The sequence below is a fragment of the Brachionichthys hirsutus genome, chromosome 20 (assembly GCF_040956055.1).
Source record: "Brachionichthys hirsutus isolate HB-005 chromosome 20, CSIRO-AGI_Bhir_v1, whole genome shotgun sequence".
Taxonomy (NCBI): Eukaryota; Metazoa; Chordata; class Actinopteri; order Lophiiformes; family Brachionichthyidae; genus Brachionichthys; species Brachionichthys hirsutus.
Genome location: NC_090916.1, coordinates 10,053,580 through 10,078,723, shown reverse-complemented (window position 1 = coordinate 10,078,723; position 25,144 = coordinate 10,053,580). Strand labels below are relative to the sequence as shown.

General features: G+C 51.4%; 3 protein-coding genes and 4 non-coding genes across 7 annotated transcripts; 5 read left to right on the top strand and 2 right to left on the bottom strand.

Annotated features, from left to right (window-relative positions):
- Positions 1-10,222: 10,222 nt before the first annotated feature.
- On the bottom strand, positions 10,223-13,199 carry rnaseh1 (ribonuclease H1). Its single transcript, XM_068753658.1, has 8 exons — positions 12,891-13,199; positions 12,629-12,753; positions 12,352-12,537; positions 12,184-12,283; positions 12,054-12,108; positions 11,660-11,744; positions 11,058-11,182; positions 10,223-10,983 (listed from the first exon to the last, which is right to left on the bottom strand). Exons 1-8 carry the CDS (start codon positions 13,016-13,018, stop codon positions 10,879-10,881), a joined length of 909 nt encoding a protein of 302 aa, XP_068609759.1. The 5' UTR covers positions 13,019-13,199; the 3' UTR covers positions 10,223-10,878.
- Positions 13,200-13,555: 356 nt separating this feature from the next.
- rps7 (ribosomal protein S7) lies at positions 13,556-17,497 on the top strand. Its single transcript, XM_068753528.1, has 7 exons — positions 13,556-13,580; positions 14,390-14,475; positions 14,580-14,651; positions 14,953-15,096; positions 15,630-15,694; positions 16,802-16,952; positions 17,394-17,497. The coding sequence occupies exons 2-7, from the start codon at positions 14,401-14,403 to the stop codon at positions 17,469-17,471; spliced, it is 585 nt and encodes a 194-aa protein (XP_068609629.1). The 5' UTR covers positions 13,556-13,580; positions 14,390-14,400; the 3' UTR covers positions 17,472-17,497.
- LOC137909720 (small nucleolar RNA SNORA73 family) lies at positions 14,685-14,892 on the top strand. The gene has a single exon (XR_011106009.1). It is a non-coding gene; the product is annotated as a small nucleolar RNA SNORA73 family (small nucleolar RNA).
- On the top strand, positions 15,340-15,547 carry LOC137909730 (small nucleolar RNA SNORA73 family). The gene has a single exon (XR_011106017.1). It is a non-coding gene; the product is annotated as a small nucleolar RNA SNORA73 family (small nucleolar RNA).
- On the top strand, positions 15,944-16,151 carry LOC137909729 (small nucleolar RNA SNORA73 family). Its single transcript, XR_011106016.1, has one exon. It is a non-coding gene; the product is annotated as a small nucleolar RNA SNORA73 family (small nucleolar RNA).
- Positions 16,980-17,187, top strand: LOC137909731 (small nucleolar RNA SNORA73 family). Its single transcript, XR_011106018.1, has one exon. It is a non-coding gene; the product is annotated as a small nucleolar RNA SNORA73 family (small nucleolar RNA).
- A 596-nt stretch (positions 17,498-18,093) lies between the features above and the next one.
- ndufaf7 (NADH:ubiquinone oxidoreductase complex assembly factor 7) lies at positions 18,094-24,873 on the bottom strand. Its single transcript, XM_068753733.1, has 10 exons — positions 24,581-24,873; positions 24,246-24,406; positions 21,895-21,975; positions 21,689-21,799; positions 20,867-21,080; positions 19,522-19,580; positions 19,270-19,383; positions 18,920-19,063; positions 18,602-18,775; positions 18,094-18,397 (listed from the first exon to the last, which is right to left on the bottom strand). Exons 1-10 carry the CDS (start codon positions 24,648-24,650, stop codon positions 18,152-18,154), a joined length of 1,374 nt encoding a protein of 457 aa, XP_068609834.1. The 5' UTR covers positions 24,651-24,873; the 3' UTR covers positions 18,094-18,151.
- Positions 24,874-25,144: the final 271 nt, after the last annotated feature.

The window sequence follows — 25,144 nt, the reverse complement described above, 5'->3', positions numbered from 1 at the left end:
GACTCAGGACTAAGGACTCCACAGGCCCTCTTGAGGAACCTGATGTTTAAGTTCATGTCCCGACTTGATGGGTCCTGAAACAGTATTATATTGATGCTTACAAATCCCAGGTGCAGATCGGTCAGATATCAATCGTATCTATGGAAACGTTGGTATTGGTGTCTGTTAAGACTCTCCTGAATAAGATGATGTTTTGCTGTGTTTTTGTGTTGTATGTTTTTACTATTGGGTCTAGAGCCTGTAATAAAGTTTATATATATATATATATGATCCAAAGTCGGATCATATATATATGGTTCTCAGCCGGAAAAGGGTGGAGTGCACCCTCCAGGTCGGGGAGGAGATCCTGCCCCATATATATATATATAAGATGTGTAAACGCAAACGTCTTGTCAGGAATGCAACTCACAACATCTGAACAGAAAGCATCACATTAAGTGAAGAGAATCCACAAGAAGCTCGGTCCGCATCGCCGGCAGCAAGTCGGACTCTTTTCCAGGGCGGGTTGCGGGTTGGACTCCGCCCGGGCTGCCCTTTGTCACCGATTCTGTTCAGAACTTTTATGGACAGAATTTCTAGGTGCAGCCAGGGCGTTGAGGGGGTCCGGTTTGGTGACCTCAGGATTGGGTCGCTGCTTTTTGCGGATGACGTGATCCTGTTGGCTTCATCAGGCCACGCCCTCCAGCTCTCACTGGATTGGTTCACAGCCGCATGTGAAGCGGCCGGGATGAGAATCAGCACCTCCAAATCCGAGGCCATGGTTCTCAGCCGGAAAAGGGTGGAGTGCACCCTCCAGGTCGGGGAGGAGATCCTGCCCCAAGTGGAGGAGTTCATTTAGATCATTGATTCTGTCCCCGACTTTGGATCATTGATTCTGTCCCCGACTTTAGATCATTGATTCTGTCCCCGACTTTAGATCATTGATTCTGTCCCCGACTTTGGATCATTGATTCTGTCCCCGACTTTAGATCATTGATTCTGTCCCCGACTTTAGATCATTGATTCTGTCCCCGACTTTGGATCGTTGATTCTGTCCCCGACTTTGGATCATTGATTCTGTCCCCGACTTTGGATCATTGATTCTTTCCCCGACTTTAGATCATTGATTCTGTGCCTGACTTTAGATCATTGATTCTGTGCCTGACTTTAGATCATTGATTCTGTGCCTGACTTTAGGTCATTGATTCTGTGCCTGACTTTAGATCATTGATTCTGTGCCCGACTTTAGATCATTGATTCTGTGCCCGACTTTAGATCATTGATTCTGTGCCCGACTTTAGATCATTGATTCTGTGCCCGACATTAGATCATTGATTCTGTCCCCGACTTTAGATCATTGATTCTGTCCCCGACTTTGGATCATTGATTCTGTCCCCGACTTTGGATCATTGATTCTGTCCCCGACTTTAGATCATTGATTCTGTGCCTGACTTTAGATCATTGATTCTGTGCCTGACTTTAGATCATTGATTCTGTCCCCGACTTTAGACCATTGATTCTGTCCCTGACTTTAGATCATTGATTCTGCCCCCGACTTTGGATCATTGATTCTGTCCCCGACTTTGGATCATTGATTCTGTCCCCGACTTTGGATCATTGATTCTGTCCCCGACTTTGGATCATTGATTCTGTCCCCGACTTTAGATCATTGATTCTGTGCCTGACTTTAGATCATTGATTCTGTGCCCGACTTTAGATCATTGATTCTGTGCCCGACTTTAGATCATTGATTCTGTCCCTGACTTTAGATTATTGATTCTGGCCCCGACTTTAGATCATTGATTCTGTCCCTGACTTTAGATCATTGATTCTGTCCCTGACTTTAGATCATTGATTCTGTCCCTGACTTTAGATCATTGATTCTGTGCCTGACTTTAGATCATTGATTCTGTGCCTGACTTTAGATCATTGATTCTGTCCCTGACTTTAGATCATTGATTCTGTCCCTGACTTTAGATCATTGATTCTGTGCCTGACTTTAGATCATTGATTCTGTCCCCGACTTTAGACCATTGATTCTGTCCCTGACTTTAGATCATTGATTCTGCCCCCGACTTTGGATCATTGATTCTGTCCCCGACTTTGGATCATTGATTCTGTCCCCGACTTTGGATCATTGATTCTGTCCCCGACTTTGGATCATTGATTCTGTCCCCGACTTTAGATCATTGATTCTGTGCCTGACTTTAGATCATTGATTCTGTGCCCGACTTTAGATCATTGATTCTGTGCCCGACTTTAGATCATTGATTCTGTCCCTGACTTTAGATTATTGATTCTGGCCCCGACTTTAGATCATTGATTCTGTCCCTGACTTTAGATCATTGATTCTGTGCCTGACTTTAGATCATTGATTCTGTGCCTGACTTTAGATCATTGATTCTGTCCCTGACTTTAGATCATTGATTCTGTCCCTGACTTTAGATCATTGATTCTGTGCCTGACTTTAGATCATTGATTCTGTGCCTGACTTTAGATCATTGATTCTGTCCCTGACTTTAGATCATTGATTCTGTGCCTGACTTTAGATCATTGATTCTGTCCCTGACTTTAGATCATTGATTCTGTGCCTGACTTTAGATCATTGATTCTGTCCCTGACTTTAGATCATTGATTCTGTCCCTGACTTTAGATCATTGATTCTGTCCCTGACTTTAGATCATTGATTCTGTGCCTGACTTTGGATCATTGATTCTGTGCCTGACTTTGAGCCCAAGCCGTTCCACTCCACTCTGCATGCGTTGCGCAGAAGATGGACATTATTTGCAGTGTTTGGTGATGAGTGTGATGAACATGGAGGCTGTCAGCAGACCGACTGACACCCATCAGACGGACAGACGTCTCTCAGAGGACACGCTAAGCAACACAACACAGTGCAGGAGAATACCGGAACGTCGCCGGGAAATTACTGGGACACGACGGAGATCCGGATCCATAAAAAGGTGCAACGAGCATGAAAGAGAAGGAACCTACTGAGATGTCAAAGATGGAGACTCCTCCGCTGCCGTCTCCTCTTCCTCGTCGCCTCTTCCTCTCTGCTCAGAAAGTATGCAGCCTTCTCTTTCTCCCCGTCAGTCTCAGTCAAGGTCTCTCCACCCCTGCCTCTCTCTCTCTTTTGTCATCGCGCTTTCACTGGCAGAGAGGATGAAGGGGAGGGAGGAGGAGGGGATCCAGACACAGAAGGGAGGCGAGGATGATGATGATGAAGAAGGTGGGAGAATCAGACACTGCAGCAGAGCAGAGGAGGAAGATGTGGTGTTTCTCTCTCTTCCTCTGTGTCGGGGACGAGCACACAAACCAGACGGCACGCTGATGGAGCGTGAACCCGGGCCGAGCGTGAAGGGTTCCGTCTGAATTCAAAGCATGTAGACACCCCCCCCCCCACCACCACCACCACACACACACACACACACACACACACGCACGCACACACTCCAAAAAAGATCTTTGCTGGTGTGGTATTTCTCATGGATTTTATTCTCATCCCGTTTCGGTGGAAAACTTGATGATTGTGAACAGAAATGATAAAAGCTAAACTGGATCTACTGGAATATAAGTAGTACGTTAGCTAGCTAGCTAAAACTGTCTCAATGCTAGCATGTAGCAGTTAGCTAGTGATTGATCAATATGGTCTCAGTACTAGCATGTAGCACAGTTAGCTAGTGATTGATCAATATGGTCTCAGTGCTAGCATGTAGCAAAGTTAGCTACTGATTGATCAATACGTCTCACTGCTAGCATGTAGCACAGTTACCTAGTGATTGATCAATATGGTCTCAGTGCTAGCATGTAGCACAGTTAGCTAGTGATTGATCAATATGGTCTCAGTGCTAGCATGTAGCAAAGTTAGCTACTGATTGATCAATACGTCTCACTGCTAGCATGTAGCACAGTTACCTAGTGATTGATCAATATGGTCTCAGTGCTAGCATGTAGCACAGTTAGCTAGTGATTGATCAATACGTCTCACTGCTAGCATGTAGCACAGTTAGCTAGTGATTGATCAATATGGTCTCACTGCTAGCATGTAGCAGTTAGCTAGTGATTGATCAATATGGTCTCAGTGCTAGCATGTAGCACAGTTAGCTAGTGATTGATCAATACGTCTCACTGCTAGCATGTAGCACAGTTAGCTAGTGATTGATCAATATGGTCTCAGTGCTAGCATGTAGCACAGTTAGCTAGTGATTGATCAATATGGTCTCAGTGCTGGCATGTAGCAAAGTTAGCTACTGATTGATCAATACGTCTCACTGCTAGCATGTAGCACAGTTAGCTAGTGATTGATCAATATGGTCTCAGTGCTAGCATGTAGCACAGTTAGCTAGTGATTGATCAATATGGTCTCAGTGCTAGCATGTAGCACAGTTAGCTAGTGATTGATCAACCCATGGTGAGGCTCAGCTGGGTGATGCCTCACGACACATCTCTTCTTCGTATTTGAATTTTAGATTTTAAATGAAAAATCATCTAAAAATATTAAATGGAAAATAAGTATTCCGTACAAATTACTGTATAAATACAAGAATGTAATTCCTCTGTATTTGCTTGATAGTGGGTGAGGCAAGGACTCACCTGTGTCACCTGACTGGTTAGGGTCCCTTGCGGTCCTCAAGACATCCGGGGCTGACTTCAGTCCAGCTGTCAGAGGACACCAGAGCAGCTTCAAGACCGCTTGGGGTGCGTTCATGGACAATAAAAAGCGTGGGAAAACCCACACATGGTGGTTTTGTTGAAAAATCACATTTGGCTGCTTGATGGGGCCCCCGAGCTGTTTTTCCTGCCCATGTCCTCGGGGGCCCAGATGTTCACCTGGACCAGACGCTGGTGAGCTGGGTTCTGTCCAACAAGGGAATGGAAAGGACACAGACACCACCGGTAACGGCGGCCGGTCCGTAGTGGACCGCCTTTACCTTCTCACCATACCTGATGTGTCCAGCTGAAGGTCACCTGACCACTACGTGCACCGCTGGTTCCTACCTGCAGGTGGTGAGGACCAACGGCCACGCCCCAGAGAGTTCGGCTCGTCGTCTTCGGAGCTTCACTGAATAGATTTCTGTTTACGTCGTCTCTCTGCAATCCTTCCAGAAAAATACCTCAAAGACGAAGAAATACGAGACGGGTTCAAAGGATTCGGTAGGTCTGGCCCTGCTTTGAGGCGGGACCTCATGGTCCTTCTCCAGCTTCTCCTCCCAGCCCTGGACAGTAGGAGCAGATGGGTTGCTGGTTCTCCTCCCAGCCCTGGACAGTAGGAGCAGATGGGTTGCTGGTTCTCCTCCCAGCCCTGGACAGTAGGAGCAGATGGGTTGCTGGTTCTCCTCCCAGCCGTGGACAGTAGGAGCAGATGGGTTGATGGTTCTCCTCCCAGCCCTGGACAGTAGGAGCAGATGGGTTGATGGTTCTCCTCCCAGCCCTGGACAGTAGGAGCAGATGGGTTGCTGGTTCTCCTCCCAGCCCTGGACAGTAGGAGCAGATGGGTTGCTGGTTCTCCTCCCAGCCCTGGACAGTAGGAGCAGATGGGTTGCTGGTTCTCCTCCCAGCCCTGGACAGTAGGAGCAGATGGGTTGCTGGTTCTCCTCCCAGCCCTGGACAGTAGGAGCAGATGGGTTGCTGGTTCTCCTCCCAGTCGCTGCTACCTGCTCCAAGCAGCAGGCTGCGGATCCTTCCTCAGTGTGTAGGTGTGCAGAACTGTGTAATGGGTTAGTCAGTGCAGCCCGAGGCCCCCGGGGGGGCTCAGTGGGAGAAAGTCAATTACAGCAGTGCTGAACCTGGCCTGCGGGGGGGGGGGGGGCATATGAGCAGGAGGCAAGAACATCAAGATGGCTGCCGAACAGCTGAATGCGCTGCTCTTTGGCCTCCTGCTGCCGTCTGGAGGACAGGAGACGGTTCTAGTTAGTGATCGATTTGGAGATTATTGTGGTTCATCACAACTTTATATCAGATAACGTCGCCACGACAACACAATGAAGAGTTTTCAGACACTTTAATAATGATAATAATACATTTTATTTATATAGCGCTTTTCTAGAAACTCAAAGTCGCTTTACAGAAAGTACATAAGATAAAAACAGCAAATCAATACAGACAAAAAAAGAGGAACATGAAAATAAATTAGATTAAAACATAAAAATCTAAAATTAGACATTAAAAGCAATGTTGAACAGATGGGTTTTTATCGATCAACTCTTTATTGCAGACACAATGGTCCAATAAAATAGAAAAAAAACCACACAACATTTACAACGTTTACACAGTAAACACAGTTTTCCTACAATAAGATCCAGTACCAATGACTCCAGATGTGTTCTGGTGATGATGAAAGTGTTTTGATCAGAACAGGCTCGTGGCGGTTCTGGTAACGTGTTCCAGAGTGTGGGGGCAGCAATGGAGAAGGCTCTGTCTCCCCAGGTTCGGAGCTTGGTCCTACAGGGGAGGGAGAGGAGGTTGGGGTCGGTGGAGCGGAGGGAACGAGATGGGGTGTGGTGGTGGAGCAGATCTGTGAGGTATGGGGGGGGGGGGGGGGGGGGCAGATTGTGGAGCGCTTTGAAAGTGATGAGGAGGACTTTGAACTGTATGCGTTGGGGGACCGGGAGCCAGTGAAGGTTTTTAAGGACCAGGGTGATGTGTTCACGGGAGCGGGTGTGGGTGAGGAGGCGAGCAGCCGAGTTTTGGATGTATTGCAGTTTATGTAGTGTTTTTGATGGTGTACCATAGAGAGTACTACTGCAGTAGTCGATTCTGGAAGTGAGACGGCTTCACCAAACTTCAGATGTCATGATTGATCCGTGCCAGGGACGCGAGCTAATGAAGCCCCCGCTGACAGAAACCGGCCAAGCGGCTTCAAATAGTGATCAGAGCGCGAGAAGGCCCGTGGTGCGTTCACTGACCTCACCCATCCACCAGCCCAACAGCGAGAGACACGAGTAAAGTAGAAAGTACTTTATGTTTTAATATCTACTGAGTTTTAACTCCATCCGACTGCTACAACGTCATCGTCTTCATCGTCTTCATCAGTACATCTGAACCTGAAGAGGAGAAGCAGCTCGGTCTGGACTTGGTTTCAGTCACGCTGAAGTTTTCTGCGTTCCCTTTAGCTACCATCCCCCGCTCGGGTTCACCATTGCGTTTTACTTTCTGAACATTGACGGGCTGATGTTTGGAACGTCTGGTTGTCTCAGTCTCCGCCCCCTCCAGCAGCGTAGCGGTGGACCAATGCCAGAGCCCCGTCTGCTAACGAGGCTCAGCCAGCTACGAGGTGAAGCTGCTGCGAGGTGACCTTTGACCTCCGTGAGGCGCTCTCTCTCTCTCTCGGACCGGGCTGCCTCGGGCGGGGTCGCGGCCCTCCATTCCTGCTGCAAGGCAGCTGTCAGGGTCAGAGAGAGGAGCGCCGTCCCGCTGCTTTCTGCAGACACCGACCAATCGCCTGGCCGCAGGGGGGCGGGGGAGGAGGAGGAAGAACGGAGCGCGGGAGGAAGGTCGACCTTCCATCAGCAGAAACAAAGGATTTACCAAGTCTGCCAGAGGGAAGGAGGTCCTGTAGATGAACACGCCCAGATACCTGTGGTAGAACACGAGTCGGGTCATGGGTTCTCTGCAGAACCAAACAAGCCCAACAGCTCGACGGCGTCAGGCGGGCTTTGTTCGGTTCAGAATGCTGGATTCAACACGCTCACCTTAAAGCAGTGCTTCTCAAAAAAAAAAACACTTGTATCCTTATTAACATAAAAATAAATATGAAAAAGAGAGAAATATAGATCAACAAAGAATAACTTTACCATTTTTTTAGTCTGCAACAGAAAATATTTGAAGTGCATCAACTTGCCGGAATATTTTTATAATAAACTACAATTTATACAATTAAATAACATCAATAAATAATAATAAATTAAAGCCGCAAGCGGCGTTGTAGGCCCTCGCCGGCCGACAGGCCGTTGAGCTGACCCGCCGACGCACGCCGCTTTTGTCCTGAGTGTTTCGATTTTAGCTGCATTAGTAGCTCACAGTTTAGTCAAATCGTTATTTGGATTATATGGCCATCTGCCATCAGGAGTTTTTAAGTTTCAATCCAATATGGCCGAAGGACTTTCAATGGAAACAAGCCCGCAAGGGCTTTTTTGAAATGCTCCTCTTAGACCGGATGTTTGACGTTATTTGTACTGTAATACATGCTACTGTGTGACTGTACTTGTACTCTAACATTCTATCTAATAAATATATATTCATATTCATATATATATATTCTTCCTGTGTGTCTGGGGGCGTGGCCATAATACTATTTCTTTTTTGCCCTGACATGACGCATGTCTGCACCGAATTTCGTGGCTGCCCGACAAAGTTGGCGTCGGACCCCTCCCCATAGGAGGGGTTGCCATCGCCATGGCAACAGTGTAAAAAATGCAGCCTGGGTGTCATTGCCTTTTCAACCGGCATGTGTGTGAGAACGTATGTGGCAAATTTGGGACGTTTCCATGCTAATATGTCATTTTCAGAAGATTGGTGATTGTTTTGTGTCGCACTCATTTGATTAACATGGGAATGCCGGCCATTGCCACGGCAACACCGTAAAAACAACAACATGGTTACGATTGGGTTTTTTGATCGGGACCACATGAGGGAATTTTCTGGTAAGTTTCAATCATTTCTGGCAAACTATTTTTTAAATTCCCATTCAATTTTTGTTATTGTTCTCTAGGGGGCGCTGTAAGGCCGATTGTCAAAGTTTCACTTTTAAAGTGTCCAGGTAGGAAGGGTCAATAAGTGTTTAAAATCTGGTTCGGATTGGAGTGTGTGTGTGTGAAAACGGGAGCAATCTTTGGTGTACGAAAACGCTCAAAATTCTACCTCAAGTTTGGAGCTTTGCCGCACGGAAACCGTGAAATGTATAAAAATAATTTGGATAACTTTTGATGCCCCAAGTCTCTAGATGGCGTACACTGAATTTCAGCTCATTTGGTGAAACCCCCGAGGAGGAGTTCGTTCAAATGCACCGTCAGCGATAACGCCGACTCTGCAGTTTTTAAGTTTCAATCCAATATGGCCGCCTTCCTGTGTGTCTGGGGGCGTGGCCATAATAATATTTCTTTTTTGGCCTGACATGACGCATGTCTGCACCGGATTTCGTGGCTGTCCGATAAAGTTGGCGTCGGACCCCTCCCCATAGGCTGTGCTCGTCAACTTGCAAAAGCGTTGCAAAAGCAATAGCCCCGCCCCTCACGCCGAGATCGGCGCTCGGGCCTAAAATTGTGCTTTTAGCAAAATGAGGAAGTCCGGTCTTCCTCGTCTTCCTCGTCTCCCACGGTCGTCACGGTGAAGCCAAGCGGGACGCGACCTTAGAGTCCGAGCTGCTGAGGTCACGACCTTAGCGTCCAAGCTGCCCCCCCGACGTCACCATTTGAGAACCACTGCCTTAAATGTACCTGAACAGGTGCCTCCTTCCAGCACCTCCTTCCAACGCCTCCTCTCCTGCTGAACCTCTTTCCATCGCCTCCTCTCCTGCTGAGCCTCCTTCCATCGCCTCCTCTCCTGCGGCACCTCCTTCCATCGCCTCCTCTCCTGCGGCACCTCCTTCCATCACGTCCTCTCCTGCGGTGCCTCCTTCCATCGCCTCCTCTCCTGCGGCACCTCCTTCCATCACGTCCTCTCCTGCGGTGCCTCCTTCCAGCACCTCCCCTCCTGCTGAACCTCTTTCCATCGCCTCCTCTCCTGCTGCACCTCCTTCCATCGCCTCCTCTCCTGCTGAGCCTCCTTCCATCGCCTCCTCTCCTGCGGCACCTCCTTCCATCGCCTCCTCTCCTGCGGCACCTCCTTCCATCACGTCCTCTCCTGCGGTGCCTCCTTCCAGCGCCTCCTCTCCTGCTGAGCCTCCTTCCAGCACCTCCTCTCCTGCGGCACCTCGTTCTAACGCCTCCTGCGGTGCCTCCTTCCATTGCCGCCTCTCCTTCCATCGGCTCCTCTCCTGCGGCGCCTCCTGCTGGCCAGATAACTACATTACATTAAGACGACTCACTTCGTCCCGTTTGCTCCTCTTCCTCACGCATCTCTGCGACACAAACAAACTACAGGATCCGGATCGTAAAACTTTATCCTGAACACAAACAAACCACAGGATCCGGATCGTAAAACTTTATCCTGAACACAAACAAACCACAGGATCCGGATCGTAAAACTTTATTCTGAACACAAACAAACCACAGGATCCGGATCGTAAAACTTTATTCTGAACACAAACAAACCACAGGATCCGGATCGTAAAACTTTATTCTGAACACAAACAAACCACAGGATCCGGATCGTAAAACTTTATCCCGAACACAAACAAACCACAGGATCCGGATCGTAAAACTTTACTCTGAACACAAACAAACCACAGGATCCGGATCGTAAAACTTTATCCTGAACACAAACAAACCACAGGATCCGGATCGTAAAACTTTATTCTGAACACAAACAAACCACAGGATCCGGATCGTAAAACTTTATTCTGAACACAAACAAACCACAGGATCCGGATCGTAAAACTTTATCCCGAACACAAACAAACCACAGGATCCGGATCGTAAAACTTTACTCTGAACACAAACAAACCACAGGATCCGGATCGTAAAACTTTATCCTGAACACAAACAAACCACAGGATCCGGATCGTAAAACTTTATTCTGAACACAAACAAACCACAGGATCCGGATCGTAAAACTTTATCCTGAACACAAACAAACCACAGGATCCGGATCGTAAAACTTTACTCCGAACACAAACAAACCACAGGATCCGGATTGTAAAACTTTATTCTGAACACAAACAAACCACAGGATCCGGATCGTAAAACTTTATTCTGAACAAACAAAAACACGATCTGACAGTGAAGCCCGGACGAGCCCCTATTCGTCCTCGCGTCCGGCCTCTGAAGGCTTCGCCGCTCCTTCTTTCGACAGTCTGTCGGCCTCCTCGTTGCCATGGTAGCCGGCGTGGCCCGGAACATGCATCTGAGCAGGAGGAGAGACATTCCCTGAGCCGGAGACGCCTTCAGACAGACAGAAGCTGAGGATGAGGACCTTACCCAGACCACGTCCAGCTCAGAGTTCAGACCGTCCAGCTTCACAAAGTCCTCCTTGTTGGTGACCGGCCCCCCCGACTTCAGCCTCCAGCCGTTCAGCTTCCAGTTCTTCACCCAGCGGGTCACACCTGCAGCAAACCAGGACAAGATCTGTGGGAGCAGCCAGAACCCCGGCAGGAACCAGCTCTGACCCAGGGACAAGGAGAGCTGCCCCCCACGGCGGAGGACGACTTTGTTCCTCGTTGCCACGGTAGCCGGCGTGGGCCGAAACGTGCATCCGAACAGGACAGAAACATTTCCTTGAGCCGGAGACGCCTTCAGCAGCAGACCGAGACCTGGATGTCCAATGGACCAGGAAGCGGACCAGGAAGTTGACCAGGAAGCAGCTCCCACACGGCCACCATACCTACGCTCAGAGCCCGCTGAGGCGGCGCCGGACCGACCCCACAACTCTGGGCCGCGAGCCAAAGGCTGCCCAGTCCTTCATGAACGGCTGAAAGGTCCGTCTGCCTGATCTGCTCAGGAGGTCTAGGAGAAGACTTCCCGTCCAGCAGCCGCCCTGGTGGAACCTGTGGAACCTGCGGAACCCGACAGGTGAGACTCACCATTGATGGTAAACTTGCTGTCTGAGTAAAGAACCAACTTCTTGATGTTCTTCTCTTTGGCTTGCTGCAGCGCTCTGCAGGCGGCCTGGTTCACAAGGAAACAAAAAAGAACCGGGTTGGGGGGGGGCAGCGGTAAACCCGTAGACAACATTTACAGAACCGGGTTGGGAACCTTCCGGTACTAGGAGTAGTACTAGGAGTAGTACTAGGAGTAAGGGTTACAAATACACCCGCCCCATTGAACTTCATGAAGCATTCTCATTGGCTCTTTCCTTAAAGGGCCACTAGACGTCACGGGAGCTGCGGCAGCAGGTCTCCGCCTCCTGGCTCCGCCTCCTGACTCCGCCCTGACATTGGCTGTGTCTTTGATCTGAGCTATCCTGCTAGCGCTGACCTGGATCTCCGCCCGCTGGTTGGTCTGCCTGCCCGCCAGCCGCTCCGCCACGTTCCTGCAGGGAAACGCTTTTATTCGAGCACGGAGGCGGTTCGAGCCGAACGCCGTCCCCGACCGCTACGGCGCTCACAGCGGGTGGTCGCGGCCCCAGTACACGCCGATGCCGGCTCGAGCGCCACGCTTTCCGTTGCCCGAGCAACATCCGTCGGTGTAAACGGCCACAGCATCACCTGAGGACAGTGAGAGCACCTGAGAGCTCTGCTCAGGAGCAGGTCAAAGGTCAGCCTGACCCTCTTACCCATGTACGTGAACCCCGGGGGGCTTTCCGAGCCCCGAGGCTCCGAGCCTTTGAGCCGTTTGGGCCGGGTGTCCACCTCCTCGTCCGCCTGGCGTCTCTTCCTCCCGAGAGGGAAGTACTCCAGAGGCTCCGGACCCCTCCTGGGGAGCAGGCCGGCGTCCGGCTCCGCCTCCGCAGGCTGCGCTCCTGAAACCGGCCAGACATTAACATGGTCAGGTCACACCTGGTCCCGACTCCCCTCCCCCAGCGTGCAACCTGAGGTTTGTGGGCGGCGTACCTTTCTTCAGCCCCGACGGGGCAGAGGGTTCGACGCCCCTGACGAACGCCCAGGCGTCTCGCTCCAACCCAAACTTCATAAAGACGGCTGCCGGGAATTTGTCCACCTGACTCTTACATTCCTCCCTGCATCACAGAGAAACAAGATGGCGGCACGAGCCCCCATTTATCGTTCATGCCGCTTCCTCTATACTTTAAGTTCTCAATCCGAGTGGTGACGTCAGAGGAAGCCCTCTGACGTCACCACAGACACGAGGTCTCACCACGAGCTGTAGACTCCTGGCCGGAATCCTTTTCTAACCGCATAAAAGAACTTGGCCTTCGGCATGACGTCAGCTTGGCTGCAAAGGGCCCTCCAGGCTGCTGTGGCCGCCCCCGTCAGTCTGAGCATCACGGTCTACCGGCGAGCCACCGGGGACCGGAGGCGTCACGTCGAGCGGCCACCGTGCGCATTGTCGATAAACGTAAACTAAATACAAAGACGTGTTTAGCTCTGAGCTGCTAACGGCTAACTAAACGGACTAAAACCGATTCGCCAGCAGAGACGCGCTCGCGCTACACGGAATATAAAGGCAATGTTGACCAGCTGACTTCCGTTTGTGCTCTGATAAACTCTCGCGAGGGTTCTATGTTGCGTTCGCGTCACAAGAAATTGGTAACTTGAACTCTACGTTTCGCACAAACTTGCCAGTTGTGAGGATGTAGAATGACACAGAATAAACACAAAACCAATATGGACGAGATAAATGAATAAAATCTCATTCATAAGATATTCGGGGGGGGGGGGACGACGACATCTTGACTTTCCTTTCAAACGGTTTTATGTTGTATCCGATTAACTTTAATGCAGCGTGAACTCCAGGCAATCTCGCGATAACATGCGATGTTGCCGTAACTGAATGAATACAAGTCTCGCGATGTTCCGGCCTCTTCCTTGGCCGTCACTGACACAGGTTAGTCGTGCCGTTCTCTGCAGGACTGGCTTTCTGCTCGAGAATGTGCTTCCCCGCAGGTTTAGTCCGGTTCTTGTTGTCAGGAAAGCTTCTTTACTCTCTGATGCCTTAGATTATCCGCTTCATGGCGGCGGATGGCGGTTTAACGGACAGAATGGAGCGTAACGAGCTGTGGTGAATGGCTGCTATCGGCTAGTCGGCGGGCCGTGGTGCGTTCAGGTAGCGTCCACATTAGCCACGCGACGAGCACGACTCGTCATCGGCAGCAGTGTGTGGGGGGGCTAGGGTTAGCGTTGGACTAGGTGCCGTCCTTAATGAAGAACTACCGGCGCGGCGTTAGCGGATACGATGCTAACAAGCTAATGCTGCCTGTAAGCCGCGGTTCTCCTGTAACTAAGCTAAGTCCGACAGAAGGATTAGCGGCTACGATGCTAACAAGCTAATGCTGCCTCTAAACCGCGGTTCTCCTGTAACTAAGCTAAGTCCGACAGAAGGATTAGCGGCTACGATGCTAACAAGCTAATGCTGCCTCTAAACCGCGGTTCTCCTGTAACTAAGCTAAGTCCGACAGAAGGATTAGCGGCTACGATGCTAACAAGCTAATGCTGCCTCTAAACCGCGGTTCTCCTGTAACTAAGCTAAGTCCGACAGAAGGACCGGCTCCGTCCGGATGGAGATCCGTATTCACTTCGACGTGAGGTTCGGGTTCAGGCTGCTGCCCCCCTTCAGCGTTGTGGTGGGCTAGCTTTAGCTTAGCGCGCTAACGTCCACGTTCCAGGCTTCATCTGACATGCCTTTCTGTCCTTCAGAGACGAAGGCCATGTTCAGTACCAGCGCCAAAATAGTGAAGCCGAACGGCGAGAAGCCGGATGAGTTCGAGTCGGGGGTCTCGCAGGTAAGCCCACGTGTTGCGTAGACGCAGCAGAGAAACGGTACCTGAACCCAGAAGGACTTGAGGGTTCTGAATGTGGGCTTTGGTGTGTCTCTGGTCTGATGCAGGCTCTCCTGGACCTGGAGATGAACTCTGACCTGAAGGCCCAGCTGAGGGAGCTGAACATCACTGCGGCAAAGGTCGGGTTATTGTCTTTGAAGGTTCTGACCCGTCCGACGTGGACGTCCAGCGAGTCTCTCCTGGCTCCGTCCTGGTGGCGTATGGGAGCGTAGCTTCGGCTCGGACGTACAGTCCCGTTCCACGCCGTCGGACACCAAGCTCCGCCCCCGATCGGTGCGGACGGGCGCCCTGCATATTCCTACGCCTTCCCAGAGTCCCTTGGGGCCGTGACTGGGGGGACAAACCATGCAGTGCACATCCGTTTGTTGTCCTGGGGCGGGTTTTCCTGGTCTGGGGGTGAACGCTTCTGTTTGTGTTCAGGAGATCGAGGTCGGCGGCAGCAGGAAGGCCGTCATCATCTTCGTCCCCGTCCCTCAGCTCAAGTCCTTCCAGAAGATTCAGGTGCGTCTGGTGAGAGAGCTGGAGAAGAAGTTCAGCGGAAAGCACGTGGTCTTCATCGCACAGGTGAGGATGACGAAGAGGCTGCTGGGGGGGGCACGGCTTGTCATTATGCTAATTAGCTAGCATAACAAAATCGTGTGAAGGCCCACGGACATAAAACAAGAACAAGAGCGGGACGGGCCCAGGGCGCCCCCAAGCCCACTGGGAGCGTTTGGGGTTAGGTGTCTTGCCCAAGGGCAGCCGGCAGTGGGATTCGAACAGCCCTGCCGCTGAGCCGCTGCTGCCTTTCCTAAGGTTCTGACCCGTCCGACGTGGACGTCCAGCGAGTCTCTCCTGGCTCCGTCCTGGTGGCGTATGGGAGCGTAGCTTCGGCTCGGACGTACAGTCCCGTTCCACGCCGTCGGACAACAAGCTCCGCCCCCGGTCGGTGCGGACGGGCGCCCTGCATATTCCTACGCCTTCCCAGAGTCCTTTGGGGCCGTGACTGGGGGGACAAACCATGCAGTGCACATGATTTAATGTCGTAAAGGGAAATGATGAGCCGATCACTGATTATTGATCTGATCCTGATTGAATCATTGGATGCTTCGTTTCAGAGGAGGATTTTACCGAAACCCACCAGGAAAAGCCGCACGAAGAACAAGCAGAAGCGTCCCAGAAGGTGAGCTGCTGTGGTCTGCCTGAACCGGGACCTGGTTGGACTGGTTCTGGTCATTAGCGTGGACAGGCTGGTTTTGGTTATTGAACAGAGGTTGATCGATCCTGGCGTCCGGCTGAGGAGTTCCGTGTTTGTGATGCGGCTGGGATATTCCAGTGACACCATTTGTGTCGTATCCGGTGTCCAATAGGAAGACGTACAGCCGTCAGGTAGAAATGGACCAATCGGGGGGCGCGGGGTCGTGGGACCCGTCCGACGTGGACGTCCAGCGAGTCTCTCCTGGCTCCGTCCTGGTGGCGTATGGGAGCGTAGCTTCGGCTCGGACGTACAGTCCCGTTCCACGCCGTCGGACAACAAGCTCCGCCCCCGATCGGTGCGGACGGGCGCCCTGCATATTCCTACGCCTTCCCAGAGTCCTTTGGGGCCGTGACTGGGGGGACAAACCATGCAGTGCACATCTTGTGTTAATAAAGCAGGAAAGTCGATGGAGAGGCTGGATCAGCTCCGAAAAGTACTCTGGACTAGTACAGCAGGAAATACTAAATACGAGTATTTAAACTGAACAGCACCTCCATCGCCAGGTCGGAATATTCCACAGCGCAGACGTACCCGCGCGACTAGCTTCAAGCTGCTTCCTGTTTAGCAGCACTCAACCAGTAGCGTCACAGGAAGTGATGTCATGCTGCAGTAGCGTAGCTCCAGATCTGGTGTCGCTCGCCGTTGGCGTTTAGGAGCGGTTCTGCCTCCCGGTCGGCCCACGCCGCCGAGCCTGTTTCACGCTTAGGAAGTGACGGGAGACGGAGCGTTCTGATTGGATAGGATTTGGGGAGCTATGCCACCGATTGGTTTGGCGTGTTTGATTGTTGACGTTTTTGTCTGATGTATTCTGAGAGGTAATAGTCTTCCTGCTCGTGTCCTGAGCCCAGCAGGTCAGGTGAATGCCGTTAACCCCTCCTCTGCTGGACGACGCCACTTCCTGCCACAGAACTTTTGGTTTATGTAGCACGCTTCCCACAGGCTGAGGGTCCCCGGCGCCGTCCCCCGAGCGGACGGCGCCGGGGACCCTCCCGGTCCACGCCGGTGTTAACGCCGTTCTGTCTCCTCCCTCAGCCGGACCTTGACTGCGGTCCACGACGCCATCTTGGAGGACCTGGTGTTCCCCAGTGAGATTGTGGGTAAGAGGATCAGAGTCAAGATGGACAGCAGCAGACTCATCAAGGTCCACCTGGACAAGGCTCAGCAGAACAACGTGGAGCACAAAGTGAGTCCTTCGGCACGGACAAGTCCTCCGACGTGGACGTCCAGCGAGTCTCTCCTGGCTCCGTCCTGGTGGCGTATGGGAGCGTAGCTTCGGCTCGGACGTACAGTCCCGTTCCACGCCGTCGGACAACAAGCTCCGCCCCCGGTCGGTGCGGGCGGGCGCCCTGCATATTCCTACGCCTTCCCAGAGTCCTTTGGGGCCGTGACTGGGGGGACAAACCATGCAGTGCACACTGGTCAGAACCAGAAAGTCCCGTAGTGAGCACGTCTCCGGACGGGAGGACGGGCTGATCAGAACTGGTTCCAGGTCACTGGACCGGATCCGCTGGCTCTTTAGAGATGTGACGGGGTTCTGAAAATGTTCCGGGTGCAGGGGGGGGGGGGGGGGTCCGGACCCGTCCATGCTGAAGTGGTGGGTTCTAATGGTTGTGTTCTCTTCCAGGTGGAGACGTTCTCCGGGGTCTACAAGAAGCTCACAGGCAAAGACGTGGTGTTTGAGTTCCCGGAGTTCCAGCTGTAGATGCAGAATAAACGCGCTGACTGTCAGTGGTCGTTATTATTATTGATCCACCGATTACGCCTGATAACGTTCCCATCACTGACTCCAGTCACCTGATCAGGACCAAGGTTTAACGGCTATTGATCTGCGGGTTGGGTCGGGTTATTTACGTCTTATTCCAACATTTAACTCTTTACGGGGCTCTTCTGTGGCGCAGCTTGAACAAGTACCGGCAAGTAATGATTAAAGTACTTTGTTCACTTTGGACTTGAACTAGTAAAACAGGAAATACTAAATACGAGTATTTAAACTAGACTGTACACCATCGCCAGGTCGTCCACGTCAGAATACGCAGCTGGCTTCAAGCTGCTTCCTGTTTAGCCAGCAGTCACAGGAAGTGATGTCACGCTGCCGCTTCTCATGTAGTTATTCACATAGGCAATACTGCCCCCCCCCCACGGGCTTCACGAAGCTCTCACTACGTCAGTAAATCAAATACGATAGTCTGTTACGTAGCATACCTCCGGAGCTAACGTAGCCTAGCGCTGCAGCTAGCACTCGCCTACTCTAGGGCGTTCCTCCCAATCACGCCCCTCCAGGTCTCGTTGACCCCGCCCAGCAGGCCTCAACATTAACACTTAGCCGGGTTGAACAAATGTTTTATTTCCTGGTCTTTTAAAGCATAACTTGAGCCCGTCTCCTCACACCACGTCAGCCGCAACGGGCAAACCGCTCTGGCTGAGCTCGGTGAATCCGGCAACCGGCGGCGCCGACGGCTTCCTCTCCAGGTTCAGCCCGCCTGGCTTTGTGGGCGTGGCCAGCCGGCTGTGGTGCAGCAGGCTGAGGAAGTGGAAGCACTCGCCCATCTTCGTGCGATTGGTCAGCATGTCATAGCCTCCAATCAGCTGCTTCCTGGTTGATGCGTCGCTGCAGCTCCTCAGAAGAACCTGCAGACAATGTGGAACCTCAATGTCCTCAGGATGGACCCATGAGAACGGGTTCAGGATTCACGTGGGACAAAGAGAATCCGCCGAGTGGGGGCGTGTCCGGGTTTTGGTCATCTACATTACAAACGAATCAACGCTGAGCTTCTGTTACGTTTCTACAAAACAAATAATTCAACATCCTGTGAGGAGGGTCAGCTGACCCACCTGCAGTCGGGTGTCGATGCCCATGTTCTTCAAAAACGTCCTCTGGGTGACTGGTCCCAGACAGGCCACGCCCCGTCCGGCCATCCTCCGTAAATAGCTGAAGTCCACATCGGCGGTGAGGTCGGCCGAGCCGGGGGAGGACAGGACATCATGGAGCTGGTGACCTTTGAACCCCTGAAGAGACCAAACACTTATCGTTCCTGGCTTCACTTCACCCGGGGGTGGGTCCAAAACGTCATCAATGTTCAAGAGTTGACCAGTCCGTCCGTCTGACCCTGGACCCGTCCGTCCGTCCGACCCTGGACCCGTCTGTCTTACCCTGAACGTGTCCGTCTTGGATCCGTCGTGACCGTAGTCTGAGATCAGCGCTGTCCCGCCGTCCTCTTCAATCCGCCGTGCTAACTGCTGGACGATGACTCCGCCCTCGGCACACACCTCCACATGACTCCGCCTTTCGTCTGCCTGTCAGCCACAAACACAAGACTGCATTCTCTACATCACTGAAAGTGGGAGTGGACCTTCAGTTCAAGTAGTTGGTGCTAATGCTAACAGCCATTAGCGTCAATGAATGCTAAAGCCCAACTCCACCCGGGAGCCGGACCCGGAGGGTTTTTATGAGGGAACGTGACACGGTGGTGTCACGGGGACCGAGCGGTTCTGGTTCTGACCTGGAGGAGGGTGGACGAGGCCAGAGTGGGAGACGGCGCCACAACAAACCTCAGCTGGTCCGGCTTCTCTGGGTCGACGTCGACCATCACTTCCCTCCAGCCTCTGTGAGTCCGCTACAGAACCAGAGACAGGTGAGATCAGCTGAGAGTTCGCCGCGTGAAGCCGCACAAGCAGGTAACACCATCAGGAATCAACTCAGGCGTCTTCAGGCCCCACTGTGGCGCCACCTGCTGGTCGTTAACGAGCCTCACCTGAAACTTGTGGATGGGCAGAGCGTCAAAGAACTCGTGAGCAATGAAGATGCTGAAACCTGAGGAAGAAGAGGACAGGTGAAGATGAAGACTGATCTGATATGAAGACCCCCCCCCCCTCTTCTCGTTACAGAGGGGACACGGTTTGGGACGCTCCTCTCCGTGGCTGGGACTCAGACCTTTACACCGGCCACCGGGAGTTCATTCTTTGTGGTCATGTTCTGGTGAAAATTCAGAGCTGTGTGAGACAGGAAAGAGGGACGCTGTCCTGCAGCATCTGTGTGAGACAGGAAAGAGGGACGCTGTCCTGCAGCATCTGTGTGAGACAGGAAAGGAAAGAGGGACGCTGTCCTGCAGCATCTGTGTGAGACAGGAAAGAGGGACGCTGTCCTGCAGCATCTGTGTGAGACAGAAATGAGGGACGCTGTCCTGCAGCAGCTGTGTGAGACAGGAAAGAGGGACGCTGTCCTGCAGCATCTGTGTGAGACAGAAATGAGGGACGCTGTCCTGCAGCATCTGTGTGAGACAGGAAAGAGGGACGCTGTCCCGCAGCATCTGTGTGAGACAGAAATGAGGGACGCTGTCCTGCAGCATCTGTTTGAGACAGGAAAGAGGGACGCTGTCCCGCAGCATCTGTGTGAGACAGGAAAGAGGGACGCTGTCCTGCAGCATCTGTTTGAGACAGAAACGAGGGACGCTGTCCTGCAGCATCTGTGTGAGACAGGAAAGAGGGACGCTGTCCTGCAGCATCTGTGTGAGACAGGAAAGAGGGACGCTGTCCTGCAGCATCTGTGTGAGACAGAAATGAGGGACGCTGTCCTGCAGCATCTGTTTGAGACAGAAACGAGGGACGCTGTCCTGCAGCATCTGTGTGAGACAGAAATGAGGGACGCTGTCCTGCAGCAGCTGTGTGAGACAGGAAAGAGGGACGCTGTCCTGCAGCAGCTGTGTGAGACAGGAAAGAGGGACGCTGTCCTGCAGCATCTGTGTGAGACAGGGAAGAGGGACGCTGTCCTGCAGCAGCTGTGTGAGACAGAAATGAGGGACGCTGTCCTGCAGCATCTGTGTGAGACAGAAATGAGGGACGCTGTCCTGCAGCATCTGTGTGAGACAGAAACGAGGGACGCTGTCCTGCAGCAGCTGTTTGAGACAGGAATGAGGGACGCTGTCCTGCAACAGCTGTGTGAGACAGGAAAGAGGGACGCTGTCCTGCAACAGCTGTGTGAGACAGAAATGAGGGACGCTGTCCTGCAGCATTTGTTTGGACCAGAGACGGTCATAGAACATGGGACCTTTAAGTATTCATCAAAAGAAACCACTCACGCCCATTCCTGTTCTGGTTTACCTGTCGGGACGTCGTCTAGGCGACGGTACCAGGACACCGGCAGCCCCATGGCCGTCTTCCCGCGGCGGTACGCCGCTGCGTCCTCGCTGTCGGCCTCCTGGCTCCGGCTCCCCGTCAGGTTCTGAGCCTGGAGGCGACTCAAAGCTGGACTCACTTCAACCAGGTGCAGAGACACGGAGGTCTCACCCAGAACCGGCTGCAGCTGGCCGAACACCTGCATGGAACAAATCAAACAGGAAGTGACATCACTATCATCGTGGTACTGCAACAAAGACACTGAATCACCACTAAGGCCAGCGGCAGACGGAAGGACGCCGACGGTGACAGGGCTCCATCACAACACTGATGATGTCATCACTGTACAGCGAAGCGCCGTCCAATCAGCACGACCAGAAACACACGCCAGAGGTCCCATCAGGCTCACGGGGGCCCCGTAACAGAGTGACCTAGGACCAGGCACAGAAACGCTCTGGACCTGTAACAGAGACCTAGTACCAGGTACAGAAACGCTCTGGACCTGTAACAGAGACCTAGTACCAGGTACAGAAATGCTCTGGACCTGTAACAGACCTAGTACCAGGTACAGAAACGCTCTGGACCTGTAACAGAGACCTAGTACCAGGTACAGAAAGGCTATGGACCTGTAACAGACCTAGTACCAGGTACAGAAATGCTCTGGACCTGTAACAGAGACCTAGTACCAGGTACAGAAACGCTCTGGACCTGTAACAGACCTAGTACCAGGTACAGAAACGCTCTGGACCTGTAACAGAGACCTCGTACCAGGTACAGAAACGCTCTGGACCTGTAACAGAGACCTACTCTCAGGACGTCACCGGCCAGCGATCCCTTCCCAGGTCCCAGCTCCACCAGATGTAGACGTCTGGGTCGTCCAGCTCCGATCCACTCACTGAGGACCCACACAGCGACGAGCTGCAACACGGGAACCATGGTAACCAGACAGGATGACCAGGATGACGAAGGGTTTCATCCGGAGAACGAGATGTTAACGTTCAGCAGCTGCTCACCTCTCCAAACATCTGGCTGATTTCAGGTGAGGTGATGAAATCTCCTTCAGGTCCCAGCATGTTGTTCCTCACATAGTAACCCTGGAGGACAGAGTGGACGGATGGGTGGACGGACGGGCGGTGACAACACAGTGCAGAAAAGCACATAGAAAAACTCAACTCCCTTGGGTCTCAGACAAAATACGCCAATTCATGAAAAGAAGGGACCATTCGCTCAAAATCTATCCAAAGAGTAAAAATAATACGGATATGTTGATTTTCAAAAGCCTAAGAAATCTGGTGTTGACAGAGACACGTGGGGCCAAAGCAAGTTACTACATCAAAGTTCTGTCTGATACAAAGGGGAATGGAAAAAACATTTGGAAACAACTAAATAGTTTGATCAATCCTAATGCTGGCGCAGATTTTAAATGTGAACTGCTAATATCAGGAGAAACTATATCTGAACCTACACAGGTGGCCACAATATTCAACAACTTCTTCATTTCATCTGATGAGGAATTGGCATCTCAGTTTACTCCAACTAAAACACATCCAGACAACATAGCAGCAGTTAAACCAGCTGGAAATGACCCTGATCTGCTTCAGATGACAGAGGTGGATGCGGACACTGTCCTCAAGACCATAACGCACCTAAACGACTCCTCTGCTATGGACGTGTACACACCAGATGTTGCTTTCCTTAAGAAGCACAGCCACGTCCTAGTAGGTCCTCTCACCCACATCAACAGCTCTATTAAAACTGGTCAATTCCCCAGCGCATGGAAGAAAGCACTTGTTAGGCCTATTTTTAAATCAGGGAACACTCAGGAAGTAGCCAACTACAGACCAATCAGTCTCCTGCCTGTCATGTCCAAAGTCTTATTATCAAAGAACAATGAATAGACCACCTGGAAAGCAAAGATCTATTCCACCCTCTTCAATTTGGTTTCAGGAAAAAACATTGAACAGAGACAGCAGCTTCAGGTCAAAGAATCCCTCGACAAAGGAACTATAGTCGGTGCAGTGTTCCTTGATTTAAAGAAGGCCTTCGATACGGCGAACCACGACCTGCTCATATCGACTCACATCTTTTCATTTCTCTGAACGTGCAGTCTCCTGGTTTCACTCATATCTGCAAAACCGTGAACAGTGTGCCGTCATAAATAATTGTAAATCCTAATTTCATAAAATCAGAACTGGAATTCCCCAAGGTACAATTCTCGGTCCCATTCTCTTTAGTCTTTATATAAATAATCTCCCAGAGGTCTGTCCAGAAGTCAAGCTACAGATGTATGCTGACGACACTGTTGTCCACATCTCTGCTAAAGACTGTACTGCAATAAATGAAAAGTTGACACATAGTTTAAATAAGATCTCCGGATGGCTAAAAGAATCCTGCTTAACTCTAAATACAAAGAAAACCAAATGCATATATTTCTCCACTAAAAAAGCCCCAGTTACCCCCTTGCAGATCCAAATAAACGACGAGTTAATTGAACAGGTATCAGAGGTGGAATATCTAGGAATAATTTTAGACTCACACTTAAATTTTAAAAGCCACATTAAAAGGTTATGCAAATCCATCCGATCCAACAACAATTGCTTTAAATTAATGAGACGATGCTCGACTCCCGGCTGTGCAATGATGATTTTAAACTCTATAATCCTCTCTCGTTTGGTCACAAACGAGTCAGACCACGCTCAGGCCGATAGAGAGCCTTTACCACAGGGCCCTGGAGGTGTTCGACCAAAAGCCCATTAGATTTCACCATTGCCATATTTTATGTTATTAATTTAAGTGTTCTTAAACAGTTTTTTAAATGTGCGAATGGCTTTGCACCAGACTGCAGAGCTCTGGCAGGTCCACCCGGGCAGCCTCAGGTGGGGACTGTAAGGTGCCCCCCCCCGAAAAACATCGTTCACACGATCCGCTCTCTCTGTGAGAGGTGCTAGTCTGTGGAATCTGCTCCCTGTCCACCTAAAATCTACGACACAATTGGTCTCCTTCAAAAAAGAAACGAAATCTTGGATGTGCGAGCAGCAGCACTGTTCCCATGTTTAAAGGCCCCTACAGTGTGCTTGGCTGTTGTACCCGGTTAAGTTTGATCTCTTACATCTGTTTTGTTTTTGTTTTCTGTCTTGTTTTACTCTTAATTTTGTTAGTTCTGTGTTCAAAAAACATGCATTGACTGCTTTTTTTAAATGTTCCTTCCTTTTCATGTTTTTATGAATGTCTGTGTTGAAAGCCCATCTATGGACAAGTGCTGCGAATTAGCTTCAGCTATAAGCGCCATAACGCTAACATCGGATACCTGTGCTACAGGTGCCTATGTTAGGGTCAGGGTTAGACCGGAAGTAAGGCTGCTTACCGCCACCGGGTTGGTGAGGACCTCTCGCATGTACTCTGCCACCGTGATGGGGCCGGTGGATTTGATTTTGGAGGTCAGGTGTCGCAGCATGGAGGGTCGGGGGCTTCCGGGGTCGGCTGGGCGGCTGCAGACGGGTCGGGTCGGAGCAGCTCGACGTCCCGCTGTCAAACACGAACAGAATTAACTTGAACTCAACCCGTTCCTTCACAGCCTGAAACTTTGATTGAATAAAATTACGTTTATATCATATGAATTCTGCTTTGAGTTGATGTTTTACTTTCCTTCTAAAATGGACTGAAGTATCGGTGCATGTAAATGAATCCGAGCCGACCTACCCGCGTGAAAGAGGCGTCCAAAGTAAGGCCGCGTTCTGCTGCACGTCAGCATCAGTCTCGATGACATCATGTGACGTCCACCCGCTAGCCAGCTAGCACTAACAGCGTTAGCCACCGGTCGTCCACCGGCTAGCCAGCTAGCACTAACAGCGTTAGCTACCGGTCGTCCACCGGCTAGCCAGCTAGCACTAACAGCGTTAGCTACCGGTCGTCCACCGGCTAGCCAGCTAGCACTGACAGCGTTAGCTACCGGTCGTCCACCGGCTAGCCAGCTAGCACTGACAGCGTTAGCCACCGGTCGTCCACCGGCTAGCCAGCTAGCACTAACAGCGTTAGCTACCGGTCGTCCACCGGCTAGCCAGCTAGCACTAACAGCGTTAGCTACCGGTCGTCCACCGGCTAGCCAGCTAGCACTAAGAGCGTTAGCTACCGGTCGTCCACCGGCTAGCCAGCTAGCACTAACAGCGTTAGCTACCGGTCGTCCACCGGCTAGCCAGCTAGCCAGCTAGCACTAACAGAGTTAGCTACCTTCCTGTTGGCTTTTCACAATAAAACAAATGTAAT